The sequence below is a fragment of the Eleutherodactylus coqui genome, chromosome 1, assembly GCF_035609145.1.
Source record: "Eleutherodactylus coqui strain aEleCoq1 chromosome 1, aEleCoq1.hap1, whole genome shotgun sequence".
Lineage (NCBI taxonomy): Eukaryota > Metazoa > Chordata > Amphibia > Anura > Eleutherodactylidae > Eleutherodactylus > Eleutherodactylus coqui.
Window position 1 is genome coordinate 243,218,096 of NC_089837.1, and position 27,475 is coordinate 243,245,570.

General features: G+C 41.8%; 1 protein-coding gene across 1 annotated transcript in view; it reads right to left on the minus strand.

Moving 5' to 3' along the window:
• Positions 1-27,475, minus strand: part of SCML4 (Scm polycomb group protein like 4) — a 138,340-nt gene that overhangs the window by 46,234 nt on the left and 64,631 nt on the right. The window contains exon 2 of the mRNA XM_066607411.1: positions 7,573-7,788. Within this exon, the coding sequence (XP_066463508.1) occupies positions 7,573-7,770 (198 nt within the window). The 5' untranslated portion in view covers positions 7,771-7,788. The remainder of the gene's footprint in view (positions 1-7,572; positions 7,789-27,475) is intronic.

Sequence of the window (27,475 nt, forward strand, 5' to 3'; positions counted from 1 at the left end):
AAATGGCTAATAACTGCCAAAATTGTCAGAGTGGGTGTAGTAAAAGTAGAAACAATTTACAAAATTAATCAAGTGAGTATATAGAAAATCCCCAAGCTGCGAGCTTCAGGAATGGATAGATAAAAAAAGTCTGTAACATAAGTGATTATATGAGAAAATGAGGCTTGTGGAATTGACAACCATATTCAGTTACTTGTATATGGGGTGAACAGCTGATGCAGTTGCATGGAAGTCTTTTGGTATAGGTAGGTAAGGTAAAGTCCCCTGGTGCAAGCACCGAGTCATGACTGACCCTAGGGTGACAAACTGTTTTTGCAGGATGGTTTGCCATTGCCTTCCCAAGTCATCAATCTGGGTACTCATTTTACCGACCTCAGAAGGATGGAAGGCTGAGTCAACCTTGAGCCTGAACCATACGGGGATTGAACCCACAACCTTTAGGTTATAAGCGAGAGTTTAGGACTGCATTTCTGCTGCCCTAACACTATGCCCATTTGGGTCTCCTGAATTTATAACTATCTTGTTTTTAGTCAAGGTAATAGATTCTAAGGCTAACTTCACATGGGGGAGCACGATATAGGGCAGATTTCACAGATTTCCAAGCAGCTTCAGTGTGTTTCTGCATCAAAATGTGAATTTTGGTGCATTTTTTATGTCCTCTATTGATCTCTATGGCAAATATCTGCTGCATTTCCACATAGTTACAACAGCATAAATAGATATGCTGCGGATTCATAATCCATAGCGTTTTTCAAATCTCTGGCGTTTCTGCAAAAGAAATTCTGCTACGTGTGAAGGAGATGTTGAAAATCGCACTTACTTGGCTTGTGCTATAAACGCTGCAGAATTTCCGCAGCGGATCTTGCGTGTGTGAAGGTGGCTTAAATCTGTCACAAAATTCCTATGTCTCATTTTGCATGTTCACATTTCTCAATCCATATGGTCATATAGTAATTTACATGTAGCTGTCTACAAGTATTACTTGGCATTGTGTATGAATGTTTTGCAGTCATCTCTAACCAACACCAGTGTGACTATGCTGAAGCCAAGTCTAAAGCTGCATTTACACACATAGATTATTGCCTTTTATTACTTCATTTGCAAGTATTTATAGAACAGCGGATGGTCTTTTCTCTAAATACATCGCTATTGTTGTCCAGTGGGACAGCAGCTGTTAACAGCTGTTAAAGAATGTTATCAGCTGTTATCAGTGCTGCCCGTGGAGAACTCAGCGTGCGGTCTGTCTTATCAGCTACAATGGATTTCATGCTGACCTGAATTCATTGATGGACGAATAGTGCAGCTAAATGCATAATGGGTGCACATTTACACACAACGATTATCGCACAAAAGATGGCTTTTGAGCGAATTTTGAGCGAAAATCGTTGCATGTGAAAGGGCCTTAAGTGTAAATGTGAAACAAGTAGATTATGCATTGTGATGTTTTCCTTATCAGCTATTAAGTAGAATGTAATGAGATCTTATGAGACATATAACTACAACCACAAAACAGGACTGCTACAATGGAGGCTACTTGACAGACATTGTGGATTCATACCTGTAAACAAACAACTTAGCAAATATAACAATAGCTCTCAAGGTTGGGAGTCTTAAGGCCCTTATACATGCAATGATTATTGCTCAAAATTTGTCCACACGGCCAAAAATGAGCGACAATCGTTACATGTAAATGTGGGCATCGTGCACTTTTCGTTTAAACGATGAATTATAGTTCACATAAAATCCATTGTTCAGCCGCTGAATGACTAAGTGAATACATTCCATTTGAATATACTTCGCTCATCTTTCAATAAACTGCACAATGTTTTCCTCGCAGCATGTTTATACTAGCAGTAAGGAGAACAATGTAATCTGCTGGCAGCTGTTTACACAGCTAGGCGTGTGTTTAAACATACACTGGGCTCTGCAAACTTCTCCAAGAGGTCCTTTTACATGCAAATGAAGATGATAAAGTGTTACTTTATGCAAATAGATGGCTAAATCTTTCAATCTTTCATTCCTTTGAAAGATTATCTTTGCATGTAAAAGGTCCTTTATACTACAAACTTTGAACACTGCATGTTCTCACCAATGAAACCTTCCTTATCTAATGCAAAAAGGCTTTACATTTCACCATCTTTATAGGGAGTATGTCCAGACTGCAGGCATCGTGTTATAGAGCAGGAGGAGCAGAGCAGATTGTATATACTTTTATTGGGAAAGATTCAGTATAACTTGTATTGTATTCATATATATCCCTGCTAATTCAAAGCTGAACAGTCAATGGGCGGTCCTAAGGTCGTTTTCACAAGGCTGTGAAAATTGTGCAGAACACACAAATCTCACATGAATATGAACCCCATTCTGCTAATCCAATCTTTGGTTGTTCCCTCGAAAAACATCACCCATTGAAAACGATCCTCCATCACGGCTGAAAGCTGCACCAGAGGATCTCAACTGTACTGAGGTGATGCAAGGTGTTTCTGACACAAAAACACCTCGCATTCGCAGGGACATTGTGTGTTCACAAGTGCTTTATTTGGCTGAGTTTCAAAGCCTGATATCGCACTTGGGCCTCGTGGTGGAAGCCTAACAGTGATTGATAGCTACGTCTGTATAAACACACAGTCATAAACAGATAGCCATCAATAACTAGCAGGACTGCCCATTGGAGTGCTCAACTCAGAATGTGCAGAGATATAAATGAATAAAATACTCTTAATACGGTTATAAATGAATAACATAAAGCTATGCTGAATCTTCCCCCATAAAACTATATATCAATCTGCTCAGCTCCTCCTGCTCTTTAATATGCTGCCTGCAGTTTTGATGGAGTGATCTAGCTGACAGATTGCCTTTAATGTTCAAATCATGTTTCTTAATTCCTTTAGAATGCAGACAGTTTTGGCCCGAAGCATGCAGCAATCTTTCTTTCAGTTTCTGCGTTGCTGTATTCCGAAAGCCATGACTTCTCTATTTTGCCATCAATGCAGTAATATAAGGGCTAGTTTTTGTAGGGGGGGGGTGGTATTTTGCAATTGCACCATTTTGGGGTACAAAGGACTTATTAATTTTTAATAGCTCTTTCTAGGGCAGAATGGAAAGAAAACAATTCTGTGCCATTATTTTTTACATTTTAAATTTTGCGCCGTGCACCATGTGGAATAAAAAACATATTACCTTAATGCTGGGTTCTCAAGGAACTGTTTCACTGCGGAAATCTCACGGTTTTGCCTCAGCAAAAAAACGTGAGATTTTCGCAGGATAAGCGCCACTAAACCGCGGGTTTTGGAGCGGCTTCGACGCATGCTTTTCCGTTGCAGCCAGCTCTCCCATAGAGAGGAGTACAGCCACAAAGAAAAAAAAAAAGAAATGACGTGCTGCATCCTGGGAATCCACGCCACAGCGCTGGCTAATGTCGGCTTTGCCACAACGGATTGTTTGCCCCGTTGACAAATCTCGTCCACATGGCTTGCTAACACTGGGATTAGTGGCCACAGGCGGATTTGCACAGGGAAAGTCCATGGCAAATCCACCCTGTGTTAATCCAGCCTTATTCTGTTGGTCAGTGACTATGGCAATACCAAATCTATATAGTATTTTAATACATTACAACTTTTGCATTATAGAAACACTTTTATCTCTTTAAACATGTACTTTTGGGTTGCCATATTCTAAGAGCCATGATTTATTTTTCCTTCAGCTGAGCAGTATAAAGGCTTGCTTTTGCGGAGTGATATTTACTTTTTAGGGCTAATGCCCACAGCCGGATTTCTATTGAACCCAATAGCTCAATGTTCACGCTGCGGAATTCCATTGTGCAAATAACCCGTGGCATGTCCTATTTGCTGCGGGAATACGCGCGGCCGGCTACCATTGTAGTTAATGGAAGCTGCCCGTCACGCTATACTTCCGCTGTAGCACTGTGGAAAGTATTCTAAAACACGCTTGGACAGTGTGTTCCAGCTGATAGACTCCCTTTAAACAGTGGGGTACAATCTGCTCTTCAATTTTTTTTAGACAAATCAGTGTTTTCATGTATAAGTAAGAACACTGTGGATTGGTGGGAAAGGAGCAACAGGTCACAGTTAGTATGCTGAAACCACTATCTCAGGCTCCAACAAAGGTTGTTCCGCTTGTTTAAGAATTGGTACCTACTGTATTTCTGCAGAAATTGTGTATAGATGTGCAGTGAGTAGCTAGAAAAAACCCAAATGCGTTCAATAATAGCACAAAGATTCTTAATTTGATTGCAGTAAAGCATTGGTGCAGATGGTGCTACAAGTATGACCTCCTGTACTAACAGCCATCTGGTCCAAACTCTGTCTTCTGCTTGGTTTTAATGAAATATTGTTACATTTTTACTGCTTGTGTCTGCTGATTGCTTCATGCTGATGTAACAGAATCATTTTACTGCTGTGCTAGTGTATAATTACCATACTTGCTGTCACCACTGACCCCCATCTGTTTCAAATGGTCAGCTTTATTCACTATAATGTCATAATATACGCTTTTCACCTTTCACACAACTTGTGCTATTACATTATGTTGAAATACAACCATGCAATCTTGTCTTGTAATGCTGTGTGCCATCATACAAAGCTTTGTTAAATCTCAATTACAGAGGACGAACAACAAAAAAGTAAGGCTGGTATCAAACATCCTGGTTTTGTGGCAATTAGATATTGTTACAGTTTGACTGCTTTCCACTGTTCTGTTTACGATAGGTGGCAGCGGCGCTGCACAGCTTGAATGCTCCTGCAGCTCAGAGAAAATCTGCTGCTGCACAGACTCCTGAGCTCTGCCCTGACTGATCGAGCAGAGCTCTGATTAATCACTCTGCTTGATCATAGAGAGAATTGTGTAGCCACACACAGTTACAGCTGTATAGTCCTCTTTATCTACTGCTTCCACTCATCTCTATCATCGATGAAAAAGGGGAAATAGGAAGCTGACCTATCAATATTCTGCTTCTTGTGATGGATCATAGCAGCAAGCTGGAAAGGGGCAGCTGACAGCAAATAAGTTGCCAAAGGAAGCATTCTGTGTGGAGTGGGAGCAGTCTGTAAGAGAGGGCATAAGGAGTAATGTGTGGAGGGAGAGCAGTCTGTGAGAGGGGGTAAGCATGGACAGCAGCCTGTGTGAGAAAGTGCATAAAGAGTAATGTGTGAGAGGGGAGCAGTCTCTGAGAAAGGGAAGCATTATGTGTGAGTGAGGACCACACGAATAAGTCTGTGAGGGGGGAAACAGTATGCAATCTGCAGGAGAATGGGGCATGGACAGCAGTCTGTGTAATTTGGGTAACAATAAATTGCAGTTTGTGTGATAACGGATTGTGTCTGTTCATTCTGGTCTTAGCTTGGTATTGGTGAGGAACCCACTGGACATCAGGTATGCAATATTAACTCTTTACTGCTCTATACCACAATTGGTACTGACATCAACCCCTTCACTGCCTTAGACCACCAGGGGTGCAGACATTAACCTCTTTGCTGCCCTGGATCTAAGGGATGCTATTATAAATCAATTAAGTATTCTAGCTAATTATGTGGTGCTATACAGCAATATCTGGCACTGCTTTGGATACCACAATTTAGAAGGAACAGTACCCAGATCCCTAATTTCCTCAATCACTAGCTACAGGAGCTTAGAGGGAAGATTACTGCTTGTTGTCTTCTGACTTTATTTCTTCATGCGGATGTAACAACTTCAGGTTACTGCTGTGCTAGTGTATAATTATAAAACTTACTGTCACCACTGCTCATGTTTCAGATGCTCAGCTTTACTTAGTATAATATTTGTAATATATGCAGTCCTCTTCTCACACAACTTGTATTATTATAATATATAAATGTATTATTGTACAGTTAAATTGTATGCCATCATGCAATTCTTTGTGACATATAAATTACAATGACCAACAACAAACAGTGCAAGGCTGGTATCACAAGTGCAAGTTTTGTGGCAGTTTTAGATGTTTTTTTTTTACCAATGCCAGAGGGTTATTAAAAAAGAATGGAAAATATAGACAAGGGACGTTACTTCTCCTTACTGCTGGATCCATTTCTGGCTTTGACTCAAAAACTACACCTCAAACTGCATCAAAAACTGCTAGTGTGTTTCTAGCGTAACGCCTGCCTATGCAGTGTTGTGGTGAGGTGAAATTCTTTGGGAATGTTCCCTAGAGATTATTGTGTACTCCTTTCAGGTTCACAGTATCACAGATTTAATTCTTTTTTTTAAAAAAGGGTTACTGTGCTTTTAAAAATTGAGACTCTATGCTATTTTGTGAATACATGATTTAAAACTAAGTGATAGAAAAAAGCTATCTATTTCACTCAACTGTATTGTTCAATGTGGTGGGGGAAACTGTAGAATGAAGACAAATATATGATGTACTAAAAGACGCTTAAAAATGCATACCTACACACATTTTTATTACCCCAACTTAACTAAAGCAAAAAATAAGCAACTGAAGACCTGTGACTACGGTAGTTCCAATATAAAATGGAATTTAAACCAAAAATAAATTACACATTTTGAGCATAGCATTGTCTTAGTCATGGTAAAAATAAGCAACATTAAATAGTACTAAGAGTAAAAAAATATCATACTGTTTTATGTCTACAGCTCTTATGTGGACTGATGTGTTATCTTGGTAATAGACTACAAACAGAATACTAACAACCCCTGGTAAAGTCTGATGCTAGAAGAATAATCCCTTCCATCTGCCCCTACGTCTTGGTGACATAAATTTGGTAGGTTAGTAAGTATGTGAAATGCATAGCTAGATGTAACTGTTGTTACTGGAGTTTTAGTAGCTGGGTCAACAGTGATCAGTTGCTTTTACATAAAATGGGATTGTCTTTATGAGACATCCTCTTTAAAACATTTTTTAAAAGCATAAAACACTGCTTTTCTAATCCTCACTCAAGTTGATGGATGGGGGTCTGTAACTCAGGACCTCCGTCCATCAGCTAATCATTCGGCCCACTGTCAAGTGGTGACAACAAGAAGTGGGAGTTTCACTTCCATTGAAGACAATGGGAGTTCCGTGCTTTTCTTACACTTCCTGCTTTTCTTATGGTTAGGACATCATGTCCTGTCTTGACCATAAGAGACGCAGGACATTTAAGAGAAGAATGGCACTCCGAATTATTTAAAGCAGTAAAGCTAGCCCTCCCACTTCCGGCAATAGCCATTGCTGCCAATGTCCAGCCCGCTGAACTTGACAGGAGGCTGGATGATCAACTGATGGACTGGAGCCCCGAGCAGCGGACCCCTGTCCATTATCTACTAATGGCCTATCCAAAGGATACGTCATTAGTTCAAAAATCCCAGAATAGCCCTTTAATACTGCAGACACATACAACCACAAATCACTCCATCTATCCTCATTTTGAGAGACTTGTATCTGCTTAACCACTATTTTACCTAACATGAAATTCTCTAATTTTTAAAGTTTTATTTTTTCAGCTTTACACCTTTAATTATGGAGAAGCCATCATCTATTTTTATTCAAGCTTGCAAAACATATGCAATCACTGTATAGAGAGATGTTCAGAATAATACCTTAAAGCCAGGCTTTCTGCCTCTCTTCTTTGGAATTTTTACAGCTGGGATGGATCCAGCTGTCCCCGAATATAAGTTGTGGACAGTCATTTTCAGGGGGTTGGAATGAAGTGGGGGTCTCCCTCGTTTCCTGCCAGGTATTCTGGGAGACTGCATCTCTTCACTGTGCTCTCTGACAGTAAGTATATAATGATTCATTCACCAGAAAAAAAAACACTGAAAGCAAAAAAAAAAAGAACAAGCTCCGTTATACAAAAACAATTTGGTTAACAGACATTTTGACGGTATCACATTCTTTATACGTGCAATGAACATTCAAACACAAATATAAACTTTTAGTATCATCCTGCAGTCATACTCCCTTCTATATATCTATTTTTGCTAATATATTGTACATTTGATATGTTATTAAAAGGAGGAAACATTGAGGTCTGCATAAAAACACAAATCGATTGGACATTTTTAATTACTATTATTCAAAATTGTTGCTTCATTTTGGATACATTGGAGCAATAATAAAAAATAGTATAATATTACAGCTAGCAATGCTGTCTCTTCCTAGTATAGATGGATCTTATATTTGCTTTCCTTCTCTCTATAAAGCACAAATATAAATGGCATCGCCGTCTTATAAAAACTGTTCTCTCTGTTCAAAGAAAACAAAACATTCATTGTGAAGATATGAGAGCTGCACTGTGCTGGAACAACGCACATTCAGATATCAGCATGGTCCAAGTTTATTTTTATTACCAGATTTTCCCTAAGGAAACATTGTGCAAAGCACAATTATGTATAAAAGCTCTGTCCAACTACGATTACTAGTATTTCAGTCTATAGGAATTCATCCAGCAATTGTTCCCTAGATGCAGGTGCATAGCTACTGGGGTACAGTGGCTGCACTTGCATATTACCCTGATGCCTTTCAAGGCCCAAATACCCTCCCAAAAGAAGACTTAAATGTTATAAATGATACATGGTACCTGGGGAATCCTATTAGAGATTTTGCTCCAAGGCCTACAAGCTTAACCCCTTCCCAACATGTACATGCACGGCAGATGTCAGGTGTCCCTGTATACAGCAAGCTCGAGAGCCAAGCCCGCTCCATATGCAGCAGGTGTGCCAACACTCAGCTGCAAAGGTCGGGATCATAGATAACTCTGATCCTGCCAGTTAACCCTTTGGATGCCACCGTCAATACTGACAGTGACATTTAGGTGGCTGAACGGAGGGAAGGGGGTCCCTCTGGCACCCAAACTGCTTGCTCACAAGTTACCATAGCACCCTCGCCCGGGAACTTGTGAACGCCTACAGGCCTTCCATAGATAGCTCCCTATTAAGCCCTCTTTGTCACTTAATAGCAATGGGATGCAGATTTGCTGAGGACTAAATGTGAAATGTGCGTGAAGTTCACAGATTGTTCAGCAAATATCCACTGTAAAAACATACCCTAACGGCATATATTTGTGTATCTTTGCTTCTCTACTCCTCTCTTAACAGGTCTATAAGCAGGCTGAGTCAACACCATCCTTCACTTTCTGTTGCCCTACTTGTACAAAAATGTATGACTTTTATGTTTTTTGTACCCTGTAAAGGCATAGCTAGAAGCTCTTAGGCCCCGATGCAAAATCTGTAACAGAGCCCCCTACCTACCATGTGTTGCTTACAATACTTGTGTCGTCTACTTATGTGAGGCTTCATGGCCTGGTAGCAATTGCCACCTGTGCACCCCCTATGGCTACGACCATGACCCTGCTACCACTTTGCTAAAAGTGGGTGAGGTATTGCAGAAAAGGGTGTTGTCTCACAGGTGCATCATATTAACTATAATTTACACCAGAAACTAGTGTCAATTATGGCTAAAATCTACACCAGCTGATGTAGACTTCATTCTCGTACATGGACTTGCTAAACATGTACAAACCTTATTAAGAGGCATGTGCCTGCTTCTAACTTTCCCTTTCTCATATGCGAAACTAGCTACCTCCTCTCTAAATAAAAAAAAACCTTCTCCTTTCGCTTCTAGGCCGGATTGCAACTCTAAAAATGTCTATACACCGAAAGTACGAATATCTATTTGAGTCCCTACCTGTTAAGGTCTCTGACTTAAATCTTAAATCCATTCAATCATACTTTTTGGACTTTGTGTGGATATGACAAGGTGGCTTGAGTCTCCTTGCTATCCCCCTTTACTATTACACTACCCACCTCAGACATATAGCTTGCTTGACCACCTTACTGTCTTACAATAAATGAACAGAAATCGAAAAGCTCTGTCTTACTCCAATCCATTCTAGTTCCCTGATCCAAGGCCCAGTTTTGAATACTCCACTAACCACATTATTAGGTTATATTTTTGTTTGACAAGCGAGATGTGGAACCATTTTAGAGCCCAATATCCACTTGCAACTCTCCAATCCCTTTTGACTCCCTTTCTGTACACCCCCTCTCTTCTGGACAGTCTAACATCCATTATATATAGACCATGGTGAGTGTCTGTGCTGTTTCATTTTAGTGACCTTGTGAGCATTAGATGGAAGGGGCATCCAACCTTTGGTGAAATTACTAAAAAACATTTGCTTCCCACTATGGCCTCCTTTATCTAGTACCAGATCCGTCACTATTATCAATTTATATACGAGAGAGAACATTTCCTACCCTGATGCTGTTTGAGTGTCTTTGCATGAATGGCCCTTCTTCCAAAGCCTAATTTCTGCTATTTACAGAATCTTCCCTGCAGCAAACGTTGTGTCCCATATTAGATTCTTATATGTCTGCATCGGAGAGGTGACTCGGTAGGAAATTACCACAATTGCTCTGGACTCAAACCTGGACAGGAAAACCAGATTCTTATGGGCTGGTATCATACTCCTTTTTTTTTTTTACACAAGCTTAACCCCACCATTTCTGACCACTGTTGGTGTTGTCTACACTGTTAAGGTACTTTACAATATTTTCAGAGTGCCCTATTATCCAGTCCCATTGGTCCACCATGCATATCTTTCTGTCAGCACTTTTCAAAACAGACATTTCACTTGACGCCCTTACATATTTACCTAATGTTCCACCTAAAGGTTTTGGTAGACCAAGTGCCCGGGTGCTTCTCCATATCCTTACAGCTGCTAAATGCCTCATTGCTCTCTTCTTGAAATGTACCACTACACCCTCTTGTTACCATGCAGTGGTTGCTGGTCCTCCCGAGGCGGCAGTGTGTGGGGTCCCGCGGCCGGGGCGCATCTCCCCGACTTGTTGACCGAGCCGGGGGCACGGGTGCCTGGTCGGCGTGGTGCTGGTGGCACAACGCCGTGTAGGCTCGCACCTGTGAGTGCAGCTGCCGTGCACAAGCTCTCTTTTGTTGTGTTCTGTTGGGAGTTGGCTGTCTCCCTCTCTCTGCTCCTGGACGGAGGCTTTTGTTTAAGGATCGGGCAGAGACTTGCAATCACTGCCAGTTATTGGTTTCTTTCAGTGTGCTAGCTAGTCTGTCTCTGTTGATCTCCTACTTCTGTCATCTTGTCTTCTATACTTTGCTATTATCCGCCAGATTTTTCCATCTGCCTCAGTTCTGCTTAGTATTGTTCGTGTTAGTTATTTTCATCTTCCTATTCTGTCGGTATTCTACCCTTTCCATCCAGGTACTCCATGGTCCCTTTTTCGGTCCCGAGTGAGAGTAGGGACCGCTGCCCAGTTGCCCGCCTGGGGTTAGCCAGGAGTGGAGGCAAATAGGCAGGGACAGGGGTTGTGGGTGAGATCTTGGGCACCCAGGCTGGCGTATCAAGGGTAGTATACTGTAACACCTCTATTATGGACCTATATATAGATATTTACCAAATGGAATACCTTACCGCCTCCCTTCACAACTCTATGGACAATTACAATCATATTTGGGCATCAAGGGACATTTATTCATTATCTGTGAATTAATAACTTTTCATTGTGGTCATACTATCCCCCATTTACTCTCCTTCCTTAATTGGTCTTGTTTTCCATCACCACCTGCCTCTTTGAAAATTTTCTTATGTATATTTGCATATTGATCCATTACAATATTTTTCTTTCAACTTATTCTTTATTATTTTTTCTCTTATTAGACGTTGTTTAAAACTAAACTTTATTTATGTCTATGTATATATAGATCCATGGACTTTCACTGCGGGTGAGCTCACAGAGTCCTTATATGTGTATATGGTTTCAGACCTAATTTTAATTAGCTCTAGTAAAATTTAGTTTTAAACGACATCTATACTGTCAATAAAAATCACAGTTTAAAAATAAAAAAATTCATAATCTTGGCGCACTTAACTCCGGATCTGTCTTTACTTAGACTAGCATATAGAAATGCTGATGTTATTCCCCCTGTGTTTTACATCGGAAAGTGAGGTACAGTCTTAGGGTGCGTTCACATGAGCGCATAAACGGCGCGTTTTTGCGCCCAATCGTATAAACGTGACCATCTGAGGCATTGGTTTCCAATGTATTCGTTCGCACGGGCGATTTTACGGCGCGTAAAAACGGCAACCCGAAAAAAACCCGGAACATATGCGACCGAAATACGCGCCAACGCATATTCGATGGCCGAAAAGATAGTTTGCAAAGTAGGAACAAACGATAATACGCTTTCTAGCTCTGATCATGATCGCCGAAAAACGTTCTTTCCGGTGATTAAACGCTGCGCACGTGCGAACGTAAATACGCCTACGCTCGTGTGACCGCGCCCTCAGACATGGCATCTCATATCGCAGAATGTAAGTCATTTCATGTCTTTCCTACAAATACATTAATTGACCAGGACAATATAATTATTTCTTAAATGTATTTCACATTTTCAGTAGAATCTTTGATACTAACATGACTTACATTATGTGATTGTTTATTATGTTGTTAATTGTACATTACACTCTGCAACACATGTTTGTCACAGATAAGCAGACAGGTGGCCTATAGTAACTTTAGTGTGCTGAATTCAAATATGGTAGCCGTTATTTTCTGCCATGTAAGCTTTTCCTGATATGGGGCAAATTGTAATCCAATTGCCATTGTAATGTGTCCATACGATTAATCCAGTAGGCTTGCCATAAACCTAATAAAAAGAATAACAAAAGGGATTGCGCGACTATTTTGCAATCGCTGTTACACACCGCAGGGTATCTTTATGTAATATATAGGGTATATTTCCACATGGTGGAAACGCTGCAGATCATCCACCAGTAAGTTGTAATTAATGAACTGTGTTTTTACAGGTCATTGGTAAGACTGGAACTATTTTTCAGAATTTAATAACAATACGGCTGGGCACCGCGGATGTCTAAACAACCAAGACAATTTCTGATATGTCTGCAGACAGTCCACAACAAAGATACAGCGGAGGAAAATAACATTCCTAGTAATGTGTGCCTATCACAAGTATTTCGGAATAAAGCTTGGTGATCAAAATAAGAAGTGGCACCGCACAGCATTTGTGTGTCATGTAATACTCATCTCACACGTGGGGCTGACAGGCAAGAGTAGAACGCCATTTTCCATTCCGATGGAATGGCAAGCACAAAGAGACCACCAATACTGACTGTTATTTCTGCAGGACAAATACCAAATGTTTCTGCAGTAAGCAGAAAGATAACATTCTGTATCCAGATATACCTTCTGCAATAAACCTGTGTCTCATGATGCCAGATTACCTATTCCTGATGCAATAGGAGGGTTGCTATTGGCCTCAGGCTGGGCAGCATCCCTGGGACTACTATAGTGGTCATTATTACTACTGGGGCCAATATAAAGGACACTGTTACTACTGGGGCCAATCTAGAGGACACTGTTATTACTGAGGCCGCTATTGGGGTCACTTACTACTGTGGCCAATATGGGGCTCACTATTACTACTGAAGCCACTATAGAGGGTCACTATTACTACTAGGGCTACTGTAGGGGGGTCACTATTGGGGCTCATTCCCATGGGCGTAACTGCTTTTCAGTCATGGAAATGTGATATGTATTTGCACAACCAAAAATCACTTATGCCGGCGTTTTTTGCCTGCTATCGCATGTTTTTAAGTGCACAAAAAAGATGGTGGTGTTGTAGAAAATTTGGGATTTGGAGGGGTTGAGGGAAAGAGGCAGAGCTATAGGGCAGTGGTGGTGAACCTATGGCACGTATGCCAGAGGTGGCATGCAGAGCCCTCTTTGCTGAATACTGTCCAGAGTGCCGCGGCTCCCCTGCCGGTATTAACTCTGTGGCGCTGATCCCAGTGTGCACCCAGGATCCTCTACCCCTGTCCCCTCATGTCTCCTCCTTGGTTCCCTGAGAGCAAGGGGGAGACGGTGTCCAGCAGCACACACTGACGTCACAGTGTGCACCTGGTATCAGCGCCAGCAGCAGTGCCGAGCAGAAGAGCAGCGTTGCTTCTACAAGGAGGAGGGGGTAAGTATATGGGTCTCAGGAGGACACTATTACTATATCGGCCCCAGTAGTAATAGCATTACTACTGGGGCCACTGTGAGGTGTCACTATTACTACTGGGGCCGCTATGAGGGGGTCACTATTATTACTAGAGCCACTCTGGGGGGTCACTATTATTACTGCGGCTGCTGTGCATGTCACTATTAAAACTGGGGCCACTCTGGAGGGGGGGGGGTCACTATTACTGCCGGGGCTGCTCTGGGGGGGGGGAGTCACTATTACTGCTGGAGCCCCTCTGGGGTGTCACTATTACCACTGGGGCTTCTCTGAGGGGTCACTATTACCACTGGGGCTGCTCTGGGGGGAGGTGGGGGGGGGTCACTATTACTACTGGGGTATGTTTGCACATGGTGGAAATGCTGGAGAATGCCCTCAGCGGAAACTTCTGTGGCGAATTCCGCAGCGATTCCACATCCAAAAAGCAGTCAAAATCTGCACCCTGTCTATTTTGAAACAACCCTTTTCTTTTTATAACGACAGAGGTAAAATCATACGTTGTGATAAGCCCTGCCCCCTGATGTGTTTGCACTTTGCGATAAATAAGTGAGTTTTAGGTTGCAGTTTGGGCACTCGGTCTCTAAAACGTTCGCCATCACTGCTATAGGGCGTGCAGAGGTAACAGTCACTACCATGTCCTGGAGCCTTAGGGGCCCAAAGGCCTTCTATAATATGGGAAAAAACTGTATTTTAAGGGGCACATGGATGGTGGGGGGGGAGCCATATTACAGATTTTGCATTGGTGCCCCCTACATTTAGTCTCCGCCTAATCTTTTAAGATTCTAGTGATGCCCCTGCCTGCTAGTGTTGGATCGATGGGCTTCTTAAGAGACCCAACGATACAGAGGAAAGTTGTGGAAGGGCCATTTTGCTCAACTTTTGCATCCGGGCTCTCAAGCCTTTAGCTACTCCTCTGAAAAGAGGTGATTAGGTGGAAAAGAGTCATGTTTTTTTTTTTTTTGTATGTGTCTAAATATTTCTTTTGGGGGGGGGGGGATGTGGGAGATTATGAGTTGATTAAATACAGTTATGATTAATTGTATTGTTTGGGTGGGGGTAACACTATGCTCTATGTATATTATGCTTATGAATGTATAAGTGTGTAGAAATGACAGGGTAACTGTATTCAGGCATAACAATGATCTCATAAATTCACACAGGCTACAAAATCATTGCTATAGAATGCATGTATGTGAAGCCCACGGTTTCCAATGGGTTCTTTCAGGCTACAAAACATAGCGATGATTTTGTAGCAAGATTTTGTAACCCCTGTGAGCGAGGCCCCATCCTCAAGTACCTCCAATAGCTCATGAATTAAGGGATTTCTTTAATGGGCTGTAGGCGGAGGACTCAGGCTGCTTTACCACCCCAGGCCACTGCACATGTGCAGAACTGTCTGCTTACTGTAGCAATACAACTAGAAGTAGTACAGCCCTTTTAATCTTGCAAAGGGGGTCTTCTTACCTGTTAGTATCAATACTTTTCTGTTATCTGTGTTCTCTATATTGGAAAGTCTCAAAACATAGCCTCTTGGAGGTACTTGAGGAATGGAGGTGAGAAACACTCATATGTGCAGTAGATCTGCTATATGACAAAACTACTGCAAGGTTCAGCATTTCTAACTTTGGTACTGGGCCCTATGAATTACTTTATTTCATGGACTTATTTTTATTATCAGCATACTCCTAAGTATCTGTACTTGGAAAAAAAACTGTGTGGTCATATTACAGCCGTGTGAAATTGTACTCAATAGAATGCACAACATGTTTCACAAAAAAAGTCATTGGGGACAGAAATCCCATCCATGGTGATCATTCTGTATCCCTCTATTAAAAGGGGGTTTCCAGAACTGTAACATTAATAGCTTTTTTGTTAGAATATGCCATTAATATCTGATAATTAAACATCCGATTCCCAGAAATCTCTGGCAAGCAAAATGAATGAAGTGGCAGGGTGCTCCAGCTTTCTACTCATTCACCAGGCACAGCGCTGTACATTTGATTGTTGCTATGTCTAGTACTGCAGATGAGTATTCTATAAGCTGCAGTACGTGGCACAGCCACAACTAAATGTACAGTGCTGTGCCTCGTAAACAGTCAAGGGGATACAGCACTGGAGTGCTGTGGCCCCTTGATCGCCAGGGATGCTGAAACGTGATCAGAGCTTTGATCAGATTGTTGTTAGCTGTTTAGTTGTTCACGACAAGAAATGAGCGAGCATACTCGCTACGGGCAATTGCTCGATCGAGCATTGCCCTTAGCAAGTACCTGCCCACTCGGGAGCAAAGATTCGGCTGCTGGCGGGGAGCAGCGGGGAAGAGCAGGAAGGAACGGAGGGGAAATCTCTCTCTCCCTCTCTACCCCCCCGCTTCCCCCTGCTCATGGCCGCAACTCACCTGTCACCCACGCCGGCAGCCGAACCTTTTCTTCCGAGCGGGAGATACTCGCTAAGAACAATGCTCGATCGAGTAATTGCCCTTAGCGAGTATGCTCGCTCATCTCTATTCACGACCCTTGGCAACCCTAAAGGCAAGCTCCCTCTATGTTTTTCGGTTTTGCACTGCTTTTTTCAGTTGTATGATATCCATGCCAGTATCAGCAATGAGAGTATCAAACCATCGTGCTCTTTGGAGGCCGGGTCTTCTTTTGCCACTGATCTGTCCAAGCATTATAGATTTTTCCTAGCGACTCTACTCGCATTCCATGGCCAAAATATGTGAGTCTCAGTCTTGCCATCTTGCCCTCCAGTGATATATCGGGTCTAATATGATTCAGGACTTCTCTGTTTGCTACTTTCCCCGTCCAGGGTATACGCAGCAGCCTTTGCCAGCACCGTAGCTCAAACGCATCAATCTTCCATCTATTAGCTTTTTTACAGTCCAGCTTTCACATCCATACATGACTATTGGGAAAAACGGTGGTTTGCACCATCCTGCGTTTAGTTTCTATGTGATATCCCTACTTTTCCAGATTTTGTCCACATTTAGCATCGCGCTTCACTCCAATCCATTCCTACGTTTTATTGATAGCTTATCCTTAGATCAATATCACAGTCCCAAAAACCCATTTAAAATAAATGATAACTAATTGCAATAACTGATTGTTAAATTGATACAAACTGCTCTCAATATTGCATCATGTATATTTTCTTTTTACATAAGCCTTATTCTCTCATAAGTCTGAACACAGTAAAATGTTTTACTAGCAAAAGGGGCTGCTAAAGTGTAAGACCATATAATACATGCACAGACATAGACGCACACTATACATATATATATACAGGGTTATTCAAAAAGAAGGAGCAGATCTGGGGATTTAATTACAAACTACAAAAGGCAGGGACACAATCCTCACATCACTGAAAAGAGGAAAGTTCAAAGTTATTTATGATATACCAGCAAGTTCTATTTTCTGCCACACCAGTTTGTTGTTTATACAGTTTATAGGAAAATGGCGACACCACAGAAGAAATCGTTTTGTTTTCTTGAGTTTACCTAGTTTGAATCCATTGTTCAAGTACAACATGAATTCCAGCACTTATTCCAGAGTGGCACAGAAAATTTGTTGAACTTCGTTACATATGCAAACAGAAAAGCACTGTTGAATGCTTACCACCCCAAGCACCTCAGGGAACATAAAACTGTAAATGAGATACCAAGTGATATCGCATATACACACAGTAGGTATTAGTGTATCTTGTCGCCACTGGAAGCTAGGGGTTTGACAGGAGGAACACCTGTCTCACACCCCTAGCTCCCGATAGGGTCAAGCGTGGAAGGTCCTAGCTGCACAGTGTAGATTGATTAGTGCCTGCGCTGCAGGATGAGGGTTAAGGTTCCTTTGCGCGTTAGCCTTACATGAATACCTGTAAATGCTACCATTGTACCGCTGTAACACGATAGCATTTACATGTCATAAAGTAAGGGTAACAAGGGAAGTAATCCTCTGCCAAAGCCTCCAGGCCAGTCACTAATCAATGCAGCCGCGGCAGCGTATGTGGTCAGTGCGGCCCAGCATTAAGGCATACTTAGCACTCATTCGCCGCCTGCAGCCTCTGTGCCGTCCCCTGCGGCACTGCTTCCTCCTGGGCGGTGCATCACGGCTCTGTTGGGGCCTGCAGCAGCATGCTCCCTCGCTCCGGTGCCCTCTGTATTCCATGAAAGCAGCGACCGCCTCGCTGCTCCCTGACGGCGGCTGGCTGTGTGCTCACGGACGGCGCCCCTGAGCCCCCTGACGCCGGCCGACTGTGTGGTCACACGCTCCCCTGCTGACAGGTGACAACAAAAGCGCTATCCCCTTTCTGTCGCCGCTGGGGAACGCACTTTCAAGTGGCCCTGTGCATAAGCCACTCCCCATCAATCTTGACTCCACCAGGAATTCCTGGTGGCGTCAAGATACACTAATACCCACACAGTATATGTATGTATTGTAGTTATGGGTGCCTAAACATTACAAAAATTGCAAACCATGCTGCGCTACAAACATGCAGGATGAAATAATACTCACCTAAGAGAGGGGAGCAGGTACCCAGATGACTGGCAACAATTCTCCCCTCTCAAGATCCAGGATAGTCTTGAATAAGAATAGTCCAAATCCACGTCCACCAGGATCAAAACGAATTCATAGCAATCCAGTAATGGAAAAGGATTTATTTACAGGTACAAAGGATCCCCACTCAGGGGAGCCAGAAACATACAATGCGTTTCAGCTATATATAGCCTTTTTCAAGTCTAAACATTGATATACCTGCTTATTCCTTAGAACAATGCTGCACCTATGTGTTAATAATTTACTAAGCTAGGAACATACAATTTACCTTACGGAGTTTAGTGCTGTTACTTTATCACTTCTATGTACTTAGGTCTTCAGCTTAATGGGCTGCAATGTGTAAATGTACAAAAGCACATTAGCAACCATGCAGAAAAACATTTCTTCTCCTAGAAGAGGTCAGTACAATTCTGTTAGTATAAATGCTCACTTCCAAGTGTGTTTTTTTTTTTGCATTTGTAATTCTCCTAATCAAAGTCATCAAGTCATATTAAAGAACATATCTGCCCAAGCTGTCTGTACGTGGACACACATGTCCTCACTTATCAACTCCTATTGATTTTTCACTAAAATTGAAGAATGAAAAAAGGATTCATGCCCCCAGAAGCCACATAAGAGCTATTACTGAGTGTGAGCTAGCCATTCAATTACATTACATTAATTAAAGGTTCAGAATGTCATATCTATGCATAAGTGAACCCTAAAAGCAGCCCCACGTCTGACACCAGTTTTTTTTTATGATTATCGGAAAACATACCTGATTTGGCTTACAAATTCAGACAATCAATCATGAAAAGCGCTGCTCCACTTGACTTCTCAGCTGTGATGTGGCATTCTAAATAAGTACACGTTGCTTCTTTTAAAGAATCAATGTCCATCAATTTAAGCCTCTATATCTAAGACCTATGAGCAACACACTGCACCTGTGTGCATTATATTTTCATATTGATGGATTCTGTAATTAAAGCTACTATAGAATATATTATGGCATTGTCCATTTGTGGTTGCTATGGTTTTCTACACGTCATAGATAGAGGAGCCATTGGAGATATCCTAGGAGAATACAGTAATTTGAACAATTAAAAAGCTGTTCAAGAGTTCTGGTCTTTATTATTGAAACTACTGCATATGCAATAGACAACAGAACAATCTATCTATCTATCTATCTATCTATCTATCTACACAAATGGTCAACCCATCAAACTCCACACATGTGAGCTTAGAAATTCCACATTACTCTCACTGCTATATATTGTTAAGTGTCATCTATTTGAGAATTTGGCAGTTTCAAAGGACATTGCCATTGGTCAATAGTTAAAGAACTACTAAAGCATTGGAACAGAACAGAGAGATGAAAGAATGTTCACTGCATTAACTTGGAGTCACACTTCTTGCTAGAAAATGGGAACTCACTACAAAAAAAATCTATTACAAATTTGACTGGAAACAAGAATACTAAAATTGCATTGATCTGTACAGAAACTACTTCAAAAGCAAGGTTAATAAAGAAGTGATCTTCTCATTGGTGATAAGTGTTAACAGTAAAGGGGTTAAGTATGTAATGGTGGCTTGTGCCTCAAGCTGATTTCTATAAATTATGATCCACATTAGAATACCCATTGAAAGCTAAAGTAACATTATAGTGTTGTTCTGTCACTTACAGTATATTGCTTTGAAAACCATACAGCTACTAGCTCAGATTTACAAAATTCATGCTCTATTCTTTGTTCTACATGTACATTGTAGGCCTGTGTATACATGATTGGGCTTTATATGTGCATTTATGAAAAAAGGATTGTGGCTGAAGTATTATACAAATTATTATTATTAGTCCAGCTTTTGTCACATCACCCCTTTCTGTACTTAAAGAGAATCTGTCACCATCTTTTTTGCAGCCTTCATTGAGAGGACCATAAGGTAGTGCATATCACACTGATATGTCCACTGTGTGGATCTGTGCAATAGTTTGAAATAAACTTGCATTTTATTAGTAGCAACCACATAGGGTAGTAGTCCTGCATATTCATTAGTTGTCACACCCACCCGTCATCCAGCCAATGATTGGCAATTCTCACTATGCACAGTAATAATCAGAGAGATATCAATCATTGGCTGGAGAGCGGGGTGGGTGGAGCTAGCCTGCAACTCATGAATATCCAGGACTACTTCAAGTAGGCCTCTACGCATGCGCTGCTACTGATAAAAGGCAAGTTTCTCAAAATCTACTGCACAGATTCACACAGCAGACATATCACTGAAATCAGTGTTCTTGTCACATTACCTCGTGCTGCCCTTAGAGACAATCTCTTTAAATCCCCATCTGTCATCGCCATACATCTGATTTCAGGTCTGGCTCAGGACCCTGCTTCTATGGTTGTTGACCAGACCTCAGTTTGTAAATGCTTATTAATACTGAACAGTACATGCTATAAGTCAGCAGTCTACGGCTGTACATGGGAGCAGTGTGGCCAGTGAATACTTTGCAGCAAAAACATTCTCACAGTCAGAGATTCCTGATTAGCATGTGGGAATTTCTAGAGTAGAGGCGCCCAACGATGTTTAGCACAAAAAAGTCTCATTTAATTGTTGACTCACATTAAAAGGATTGCTCCATCGGGACAAATACAGCTTCCATTCCAATCAGCTGCTCAATGAAGATACTATCGCTGGAGGAAGAATGCTGGCTCAAACACATTTCGACTTTGCTGCTTCTTCCAGCAGCTCTATGCACTTTCTAAGGGACATTTCATATAAGGACGGAATAAGCTCCATGACTCACCGCAAAACCGTGGTAAATTCCACAGGCTACCTGTAGATTTTAGTGTGGAATTGAAAATGGCCTAAAACCTGCCTACAATTGTGCATCAAAATCCAAAGTTAGACTGTGGTAGCTGGGATTTGGATAAAAAAAGACTTAATGCAAATAAATTGTCAGATGCCATGAAATGGAGGGCGGACGTACGCCTAATTAAGGGCAAAAGGAAATGAGACAGCAGTTTGAGTGCTAATGTGCTTAACACACTTGCATAGCAATGTGTCAAATTGTAACCAATCAGCATATATATAGATAAGAAGGAAATTCTTTTGTGTAAATTGTATAAAAAGTGTATGCCCCCTGTGTACTGGGTTCAGAATACGAGATTACTCTTGTAAACCTGTATTGATACAAATAAAGAAGCTATATTTCCTGAAGAAACTGCTTTGGTGTCTTGGAATACCACTACAAAACCTGTGAATTTTGGTGTGTAATTCTACGTGTCATGCAGTGTAATTCTGTCCCATGTGAAAAGTCCCTAATAGAGTGAGTCCTGAGCAAAATACCCCTGTACCACTTAACATGGCATAGGGAAATGGGCTGTATAGATGGCATAACCAACAGCCTAACAAGTGTCCATGGGGATCCATGGCAAATGTGAGAATGGGACCCTACTCAAATAATTACTGTCAGCCGTGAGATGTTTAGAACATGAAGACCATACGGCTACTACTAGGGCTTCTTTCTATAACTCAAGGCATTTACAACAGGGGAATCATGCAGTGACGTCATAGCACAGAGATTTCACGTAGTAATCTCACAATATAAGAATACTTATATATTTAACAATAGTTCAGTAGCCTAAAAAAGATGACAACTACATGACATGGTAGGTAAGAATTCAGATGGGAAACTATGACTTTGGGCTAATGGGGGCTGCGTAATCCATGTGTATTTTTCACGTGCGCAATACGCATGTAACATGCATATTTACTGCTATTTTAGCAGCCTATAATGGGTGTGTTACGAGAGTAATATGTGCTAAAAAAGGACATGCTGTATTTTTCTCACATGCATGATAATAAAAGCATATCTAAATGGGCCAATGTAAATCAATGAGCTTTTAGGACTGCACAATATGTACGTGAAAAATATGTGCGTAATGCGCAGACTCAAATACCTGTGTGAATGAACCCTTTCACTTGTGTTTACCTTTCATATCATTTAATAAGTACCATGTACATGCATACGCTTTATCCATTAGATAAACATTACATTGCAAAGAAGATTTTAAAAATGCAAAAAACCCTTCAACCATGGAAATTCTTAAAACTAGGCCATGTTTCATCTGAAACCGCTCTATGGAGATATTCTCCCCCAGCAGCACTGCTTCTAGAGAAGAATAGCTTTACTACTATGCCGAGCGTACTTCATTCTCTGTCATGTACATAAGCTTTTAATAAAAGATGTACCTTAATGAATATGCTATCAAAGAATATTTGAAGCAGCTGCCACTGAGCTCTTTGATGAAACATCATCTAAGGGTATGTGCAGACACTATGAAGTACATCTGTGCAGATTTTACTGTGGATTTTTACAGCACATATCACAGATAACATTGCAATGAATTAAATATGTCACTTTTCTGCAACAGATAGAGCATGCTGCATTTTTTTGCTCTGATTGAATGGGGTTTGCTAAATTTCTAATAATTCTGTAGTATGTGAACCCTAAAAGTTTATTGTTAAGGGGGGCATGCCTAGCAGCTGAATTAAGGTGATGCTTCCATAGGTAGATCTACTTTGGCTTCCCACTATAACACAAAAAAGCGTATTTCTACTTACCAATTCTGGTTCCTAAGCTGACGGGAGCAAATGGTGGACTTCCCTCAGTCAGTTGCCAGCCTTCTCTTGGAGTTCCTGAGCCTGTGGGTGGGAGCGGACCGGGCCTGGGGCAGCCTGATGAACTGAACTTCCAACAACCTGATGGCACAGACCGCCTGAAGATCTTGAGCAGGATATACTCTCTGAATGGGAGGTTGGGGTATTATTGTATCTTGTTACCACCTGAAGTAGGGGTGGAGACAAGATACACGCTGCTTAACTGGGCAGTCACTCCCCCCTGATCATGATTAGCTGCACCGCTGGATCCCCACAGGTCCTTGCACTGAGGTCTCCTGCTGTGGGTGTGCCGCTGCTATCTCCCCTCCTGCTCAGACTGTTCCCGCTGCTACCATCCTCCCAGCAGCGGTGCTGTCACTGTGGGCCCTCATCTCCCCTTACCATCTTCCCTTAACGGCCCCACTGTCACTCTCCCCCTTGGCTGTACTCTCCCAGCTGCGGTCCCCTTTCGCTGGGCCGCTGTGACTGTCCCCAGCAGCTGTACTGTCCCAACTTCGCTCCTATTACGTGCCCTGCTTTCGGCCGTCTGGCTCCTACCTAATGCAAGGCAGCACAGACAGCTGGCGGTTGGCACATGTCGCCGCTCCAAGTGCCTGTGCAGCTCCTTATGCAATAGGGGAGAAGGCAGACAAGAGACCCGCCGGTGGCCACATGTGAGCACTGCTGAGTGCCGCTGGGGCATGCACACTGTTGAGGCCCGCAGCATGGGGGAGGACAGTCTTGGCAGCGGGGTGTAGGTTCCCCGGCGACAGTATGTTTTGCTTTCTGCCTGTGCAGGAGGGTTAGGGTTAGGGATTAGTTTTCCAGTTAGGCTTACATTATTACCTGTAAATGCTCCCATGTTATACCTCTAACAGAAGCATTAAAAGCTAATAATTTAAGGCTCACTGGAAAACTAATCCCTAACCCTCCTGCACAGGCAAATATCACTAGATACCCTGGTAGCACCTTCAGGGCAGGGCCTTGCGGAATTCAGGCAATCAGGAGTAAGGGGTGTGACAGGGGCGTTCCTCTATAAAAGGTATCTATGCTTGAAACGTAGCTTGGTTGACATGGTTGTGGAACAATAAAGTCCTTTTTTATAGTATAATAATTTGTCACCATTTATATGCTACCACCGCACACTTCATCTCTCATATCCTGATTGCGGTCTTATGGTTCATTGACCCTGTGAGTGGCTCTGCATTTTACTTCTCTCCCACCCTGCTGGGTATTATTTTTTAAATGCTGCTGGACTATCTTACTTTGACACGTGGATCAACATACAATAATACCAGAGGTCGGCAGGGAGGTTTCTGCTCCAAATACACAGAGATCAGAGCGGAAGTGGCCAGCTCTTGTAACTGCAGGCATGGCTCCAATTGATTTCAATGAGAGTTGTGCCTGCAGTTACAAGCGCTGACCACTACATGGAGGTCGGCATGGATGCTTCCGCCCGAACTCTGTGTTATTGCGGTGCTGACAGCATGCGCCCGCTCAGCTGATCGGTCGGCGTCCCGAGCGACTGACACCAGCCGATCAACTATTGATGATCTATCCTGATGATGGGTCATCTGCAGTATTCTCCCTGGAAAACCTCTTTAAATAAAGATGTGGATTCCCTACTAAGCTTCATATTTTGACAAACGGAGCACCCTTTGTTGTAACATCTGTAACGGATGTACTGTCACTTTTGAAAAAAATGGGACAGTCACGTTTCCAAACAAGCTTCACTCCCTTCAGCAAATAAATCCCCATCTTGGATCACACAGGAATGGCCCTCTGTCAGCAAGAATGATTGTCACTCCAATTGATAAGTATCTTGATGACAATGTTAATTTTTTCTCTCTTTACATCTCTTCAAATTGTTGTTTGTTACTTTCCAACACTTATTTGCATTTTGGAGAAATGCGTGATTTCGTGATATGTTAATACTCCCACACTTTTATTCACCTATTGTGCAATATACGCTGAATAACATTATACCAATTTTCAAGTTTGTCATTTTCTATTTTGATATTAGATGTATTCTTTGCTGAGGAAACACATTTTGCAAGAGACAATCATCCTAAATGTTCACATAAAAAATTTCCATCTCTCTTTTTTGTATCTAACTCTGTTAAAAAAGTGGAGTACTCATAGCAATCTGTATCTTTTTCACAGGAAAATTTATATCTAGATCCTTTGGGTCACTTTATGATTTTAGTTTGCAAGATTATTAATGTCCCTTTCACTTTGGTAAATGTATATTTTCCATACAACCAGCAAGTGAGATTTTTTTTTACAAGTGTTGGAGATTTTAATTCTGTTATGGATCCATCTTTGGATTCCTCTTCTAAATTTTGATTACCCTCCCCTATAGTTCAGCTCTTGCAAACTGAACAGTTATATGATGTCTGGCGCTGTCTTTATGCGTCTGAGAAAGATTACACTTTATTATGTTCACCGCATTTTTCCAATTAAGAATTGATCTGTTTTCTTCAGATGCCAGGGGATTGGGAAAGGTCATATGAACAGAAATCTGAACCATTAACTGGTCAGACCACACCTTACCCCAATATAATTGTCATTACATGAGAAATTTCCTCATTCACCTTCTTTAAGATGGAGACTTAATGAACATATCCTTTTATATCGAAAATATGAATCTAAATTGAAAACAGAACAAGAAATGTTATTGACTATCAATTCCGTATCTGACTCCAATGTTTTCTCAGTATGGAGAGAAATGAGAGGCTTATTTATAAAATTCTGTTCTAGGGCTAAAAGAAAAAGAGAGAGTAACTAAGCTTCCTGACCTCTCAGATCAACAATATTGACTCCTAAATAAAACTATTTCAACTTACTAAAGAACAAAATAGCTATTTAAATTGCAGGCCAAACTTCAAAGACTTTTAACTGTAAAAACACAATATTACTTCCAAAAAAAATTATTTGCAATTTTATGCCCATGAAAATCATACTGCAGCATTTGATTGGCTAAGCAATTAAAACATTAAAGCCAAGGAAAGAGTTAAATTCTTTCTAGACTCCAATAGTCATAAAATTACTCATCCCCAGGGAAAATTCCAACATATTTGCTTCATATTATTCCTCTCTCTATAACTTCCATCCCCGGATTCCACAGCAAATATCTTCCACAGCATGCTATGGAAAAGTGATTTTTCCTGCACACTCGCAGAAACCAATTGCGGTTTCCGGGAGTGGAGGAAAAATTCACAGCATATTCTATTTTTGTGCGGTGTTCACACGGACGGCATCTATTGAAGTCAATGGAAGCCATCCGACCTGCGGCCGATCGGTAATTGACATTGCGGATAGGTTACGGGTACCTGCGTCTTCACCTAGCGGCGGCATGGGAAAAAAAATTTAAGAAAAAATCTGTACTGCGCATGTCCGGCGGCGAGCCATGTGGACCAACCGTGGTACAGATGAAGAGACTTATGACAGGTACGTGCATTTGCTGTCCGGCACAGGGTGGGCTCCCATATGGGGAATCTGACCCGTTTGTGTGCAGCCGGCCTTAAGAGAAAACACAAATACATATTAACCCTACCAATTAAACTAACCTTTCTATACTAATTTCCATATTAGGAGTCCAAGAAGCCATTAAATTCTTAAAACATTTAAATCTTTGGAGCCAGGTGACTTTTCCATTAGCTATTACAAAAAATATTCCACCATCTTAGCTGCGGCCCCTGCCAGTATTCACCACTAATGGGGTCAACGGCCAACAGCGGCCGCGTGTCAGCGACAATAGCTACGCATGTCAGTGCTGACACACATGTCATAGGTTCGCCATCACGGCCCTAATACAAGACAACTTAGACCACAGGAGTCCTGCCTGCAAGCAGGATGATCGTTCCAATAGGGATGGCCCCAGGCTGGAACCTAGGGGCCTGGCTCACCATAGATGGTAAATGGCATGCAAGCAGAACAGGACACTGTTCACACCAAAGACAAGGAAATCCCACCTAGAACCTCATGCATGCAGGAACACCAAGCAAACTAGGCATGACTCCAAACACCAAGGTTTGAGAAGCAATGAGGAGAAAGATAAATGACCAGCTCCCTATAGCCAGAGGGGTTGGTATTTATGTGCAGCAGACCGCTGGTGATTGGTTGACTGGAGCAATACACACCCAGCCAGCTCAATCATCTCACACTAGTGGAAGTGTGCTCCTGGAAACCCATAGAATAGCAGGCCCCAGGAGCTCAACATGGCATATACCTAGATCATATACCTTCCTTATTCTTGGATGCAAAAAAGGCTTTT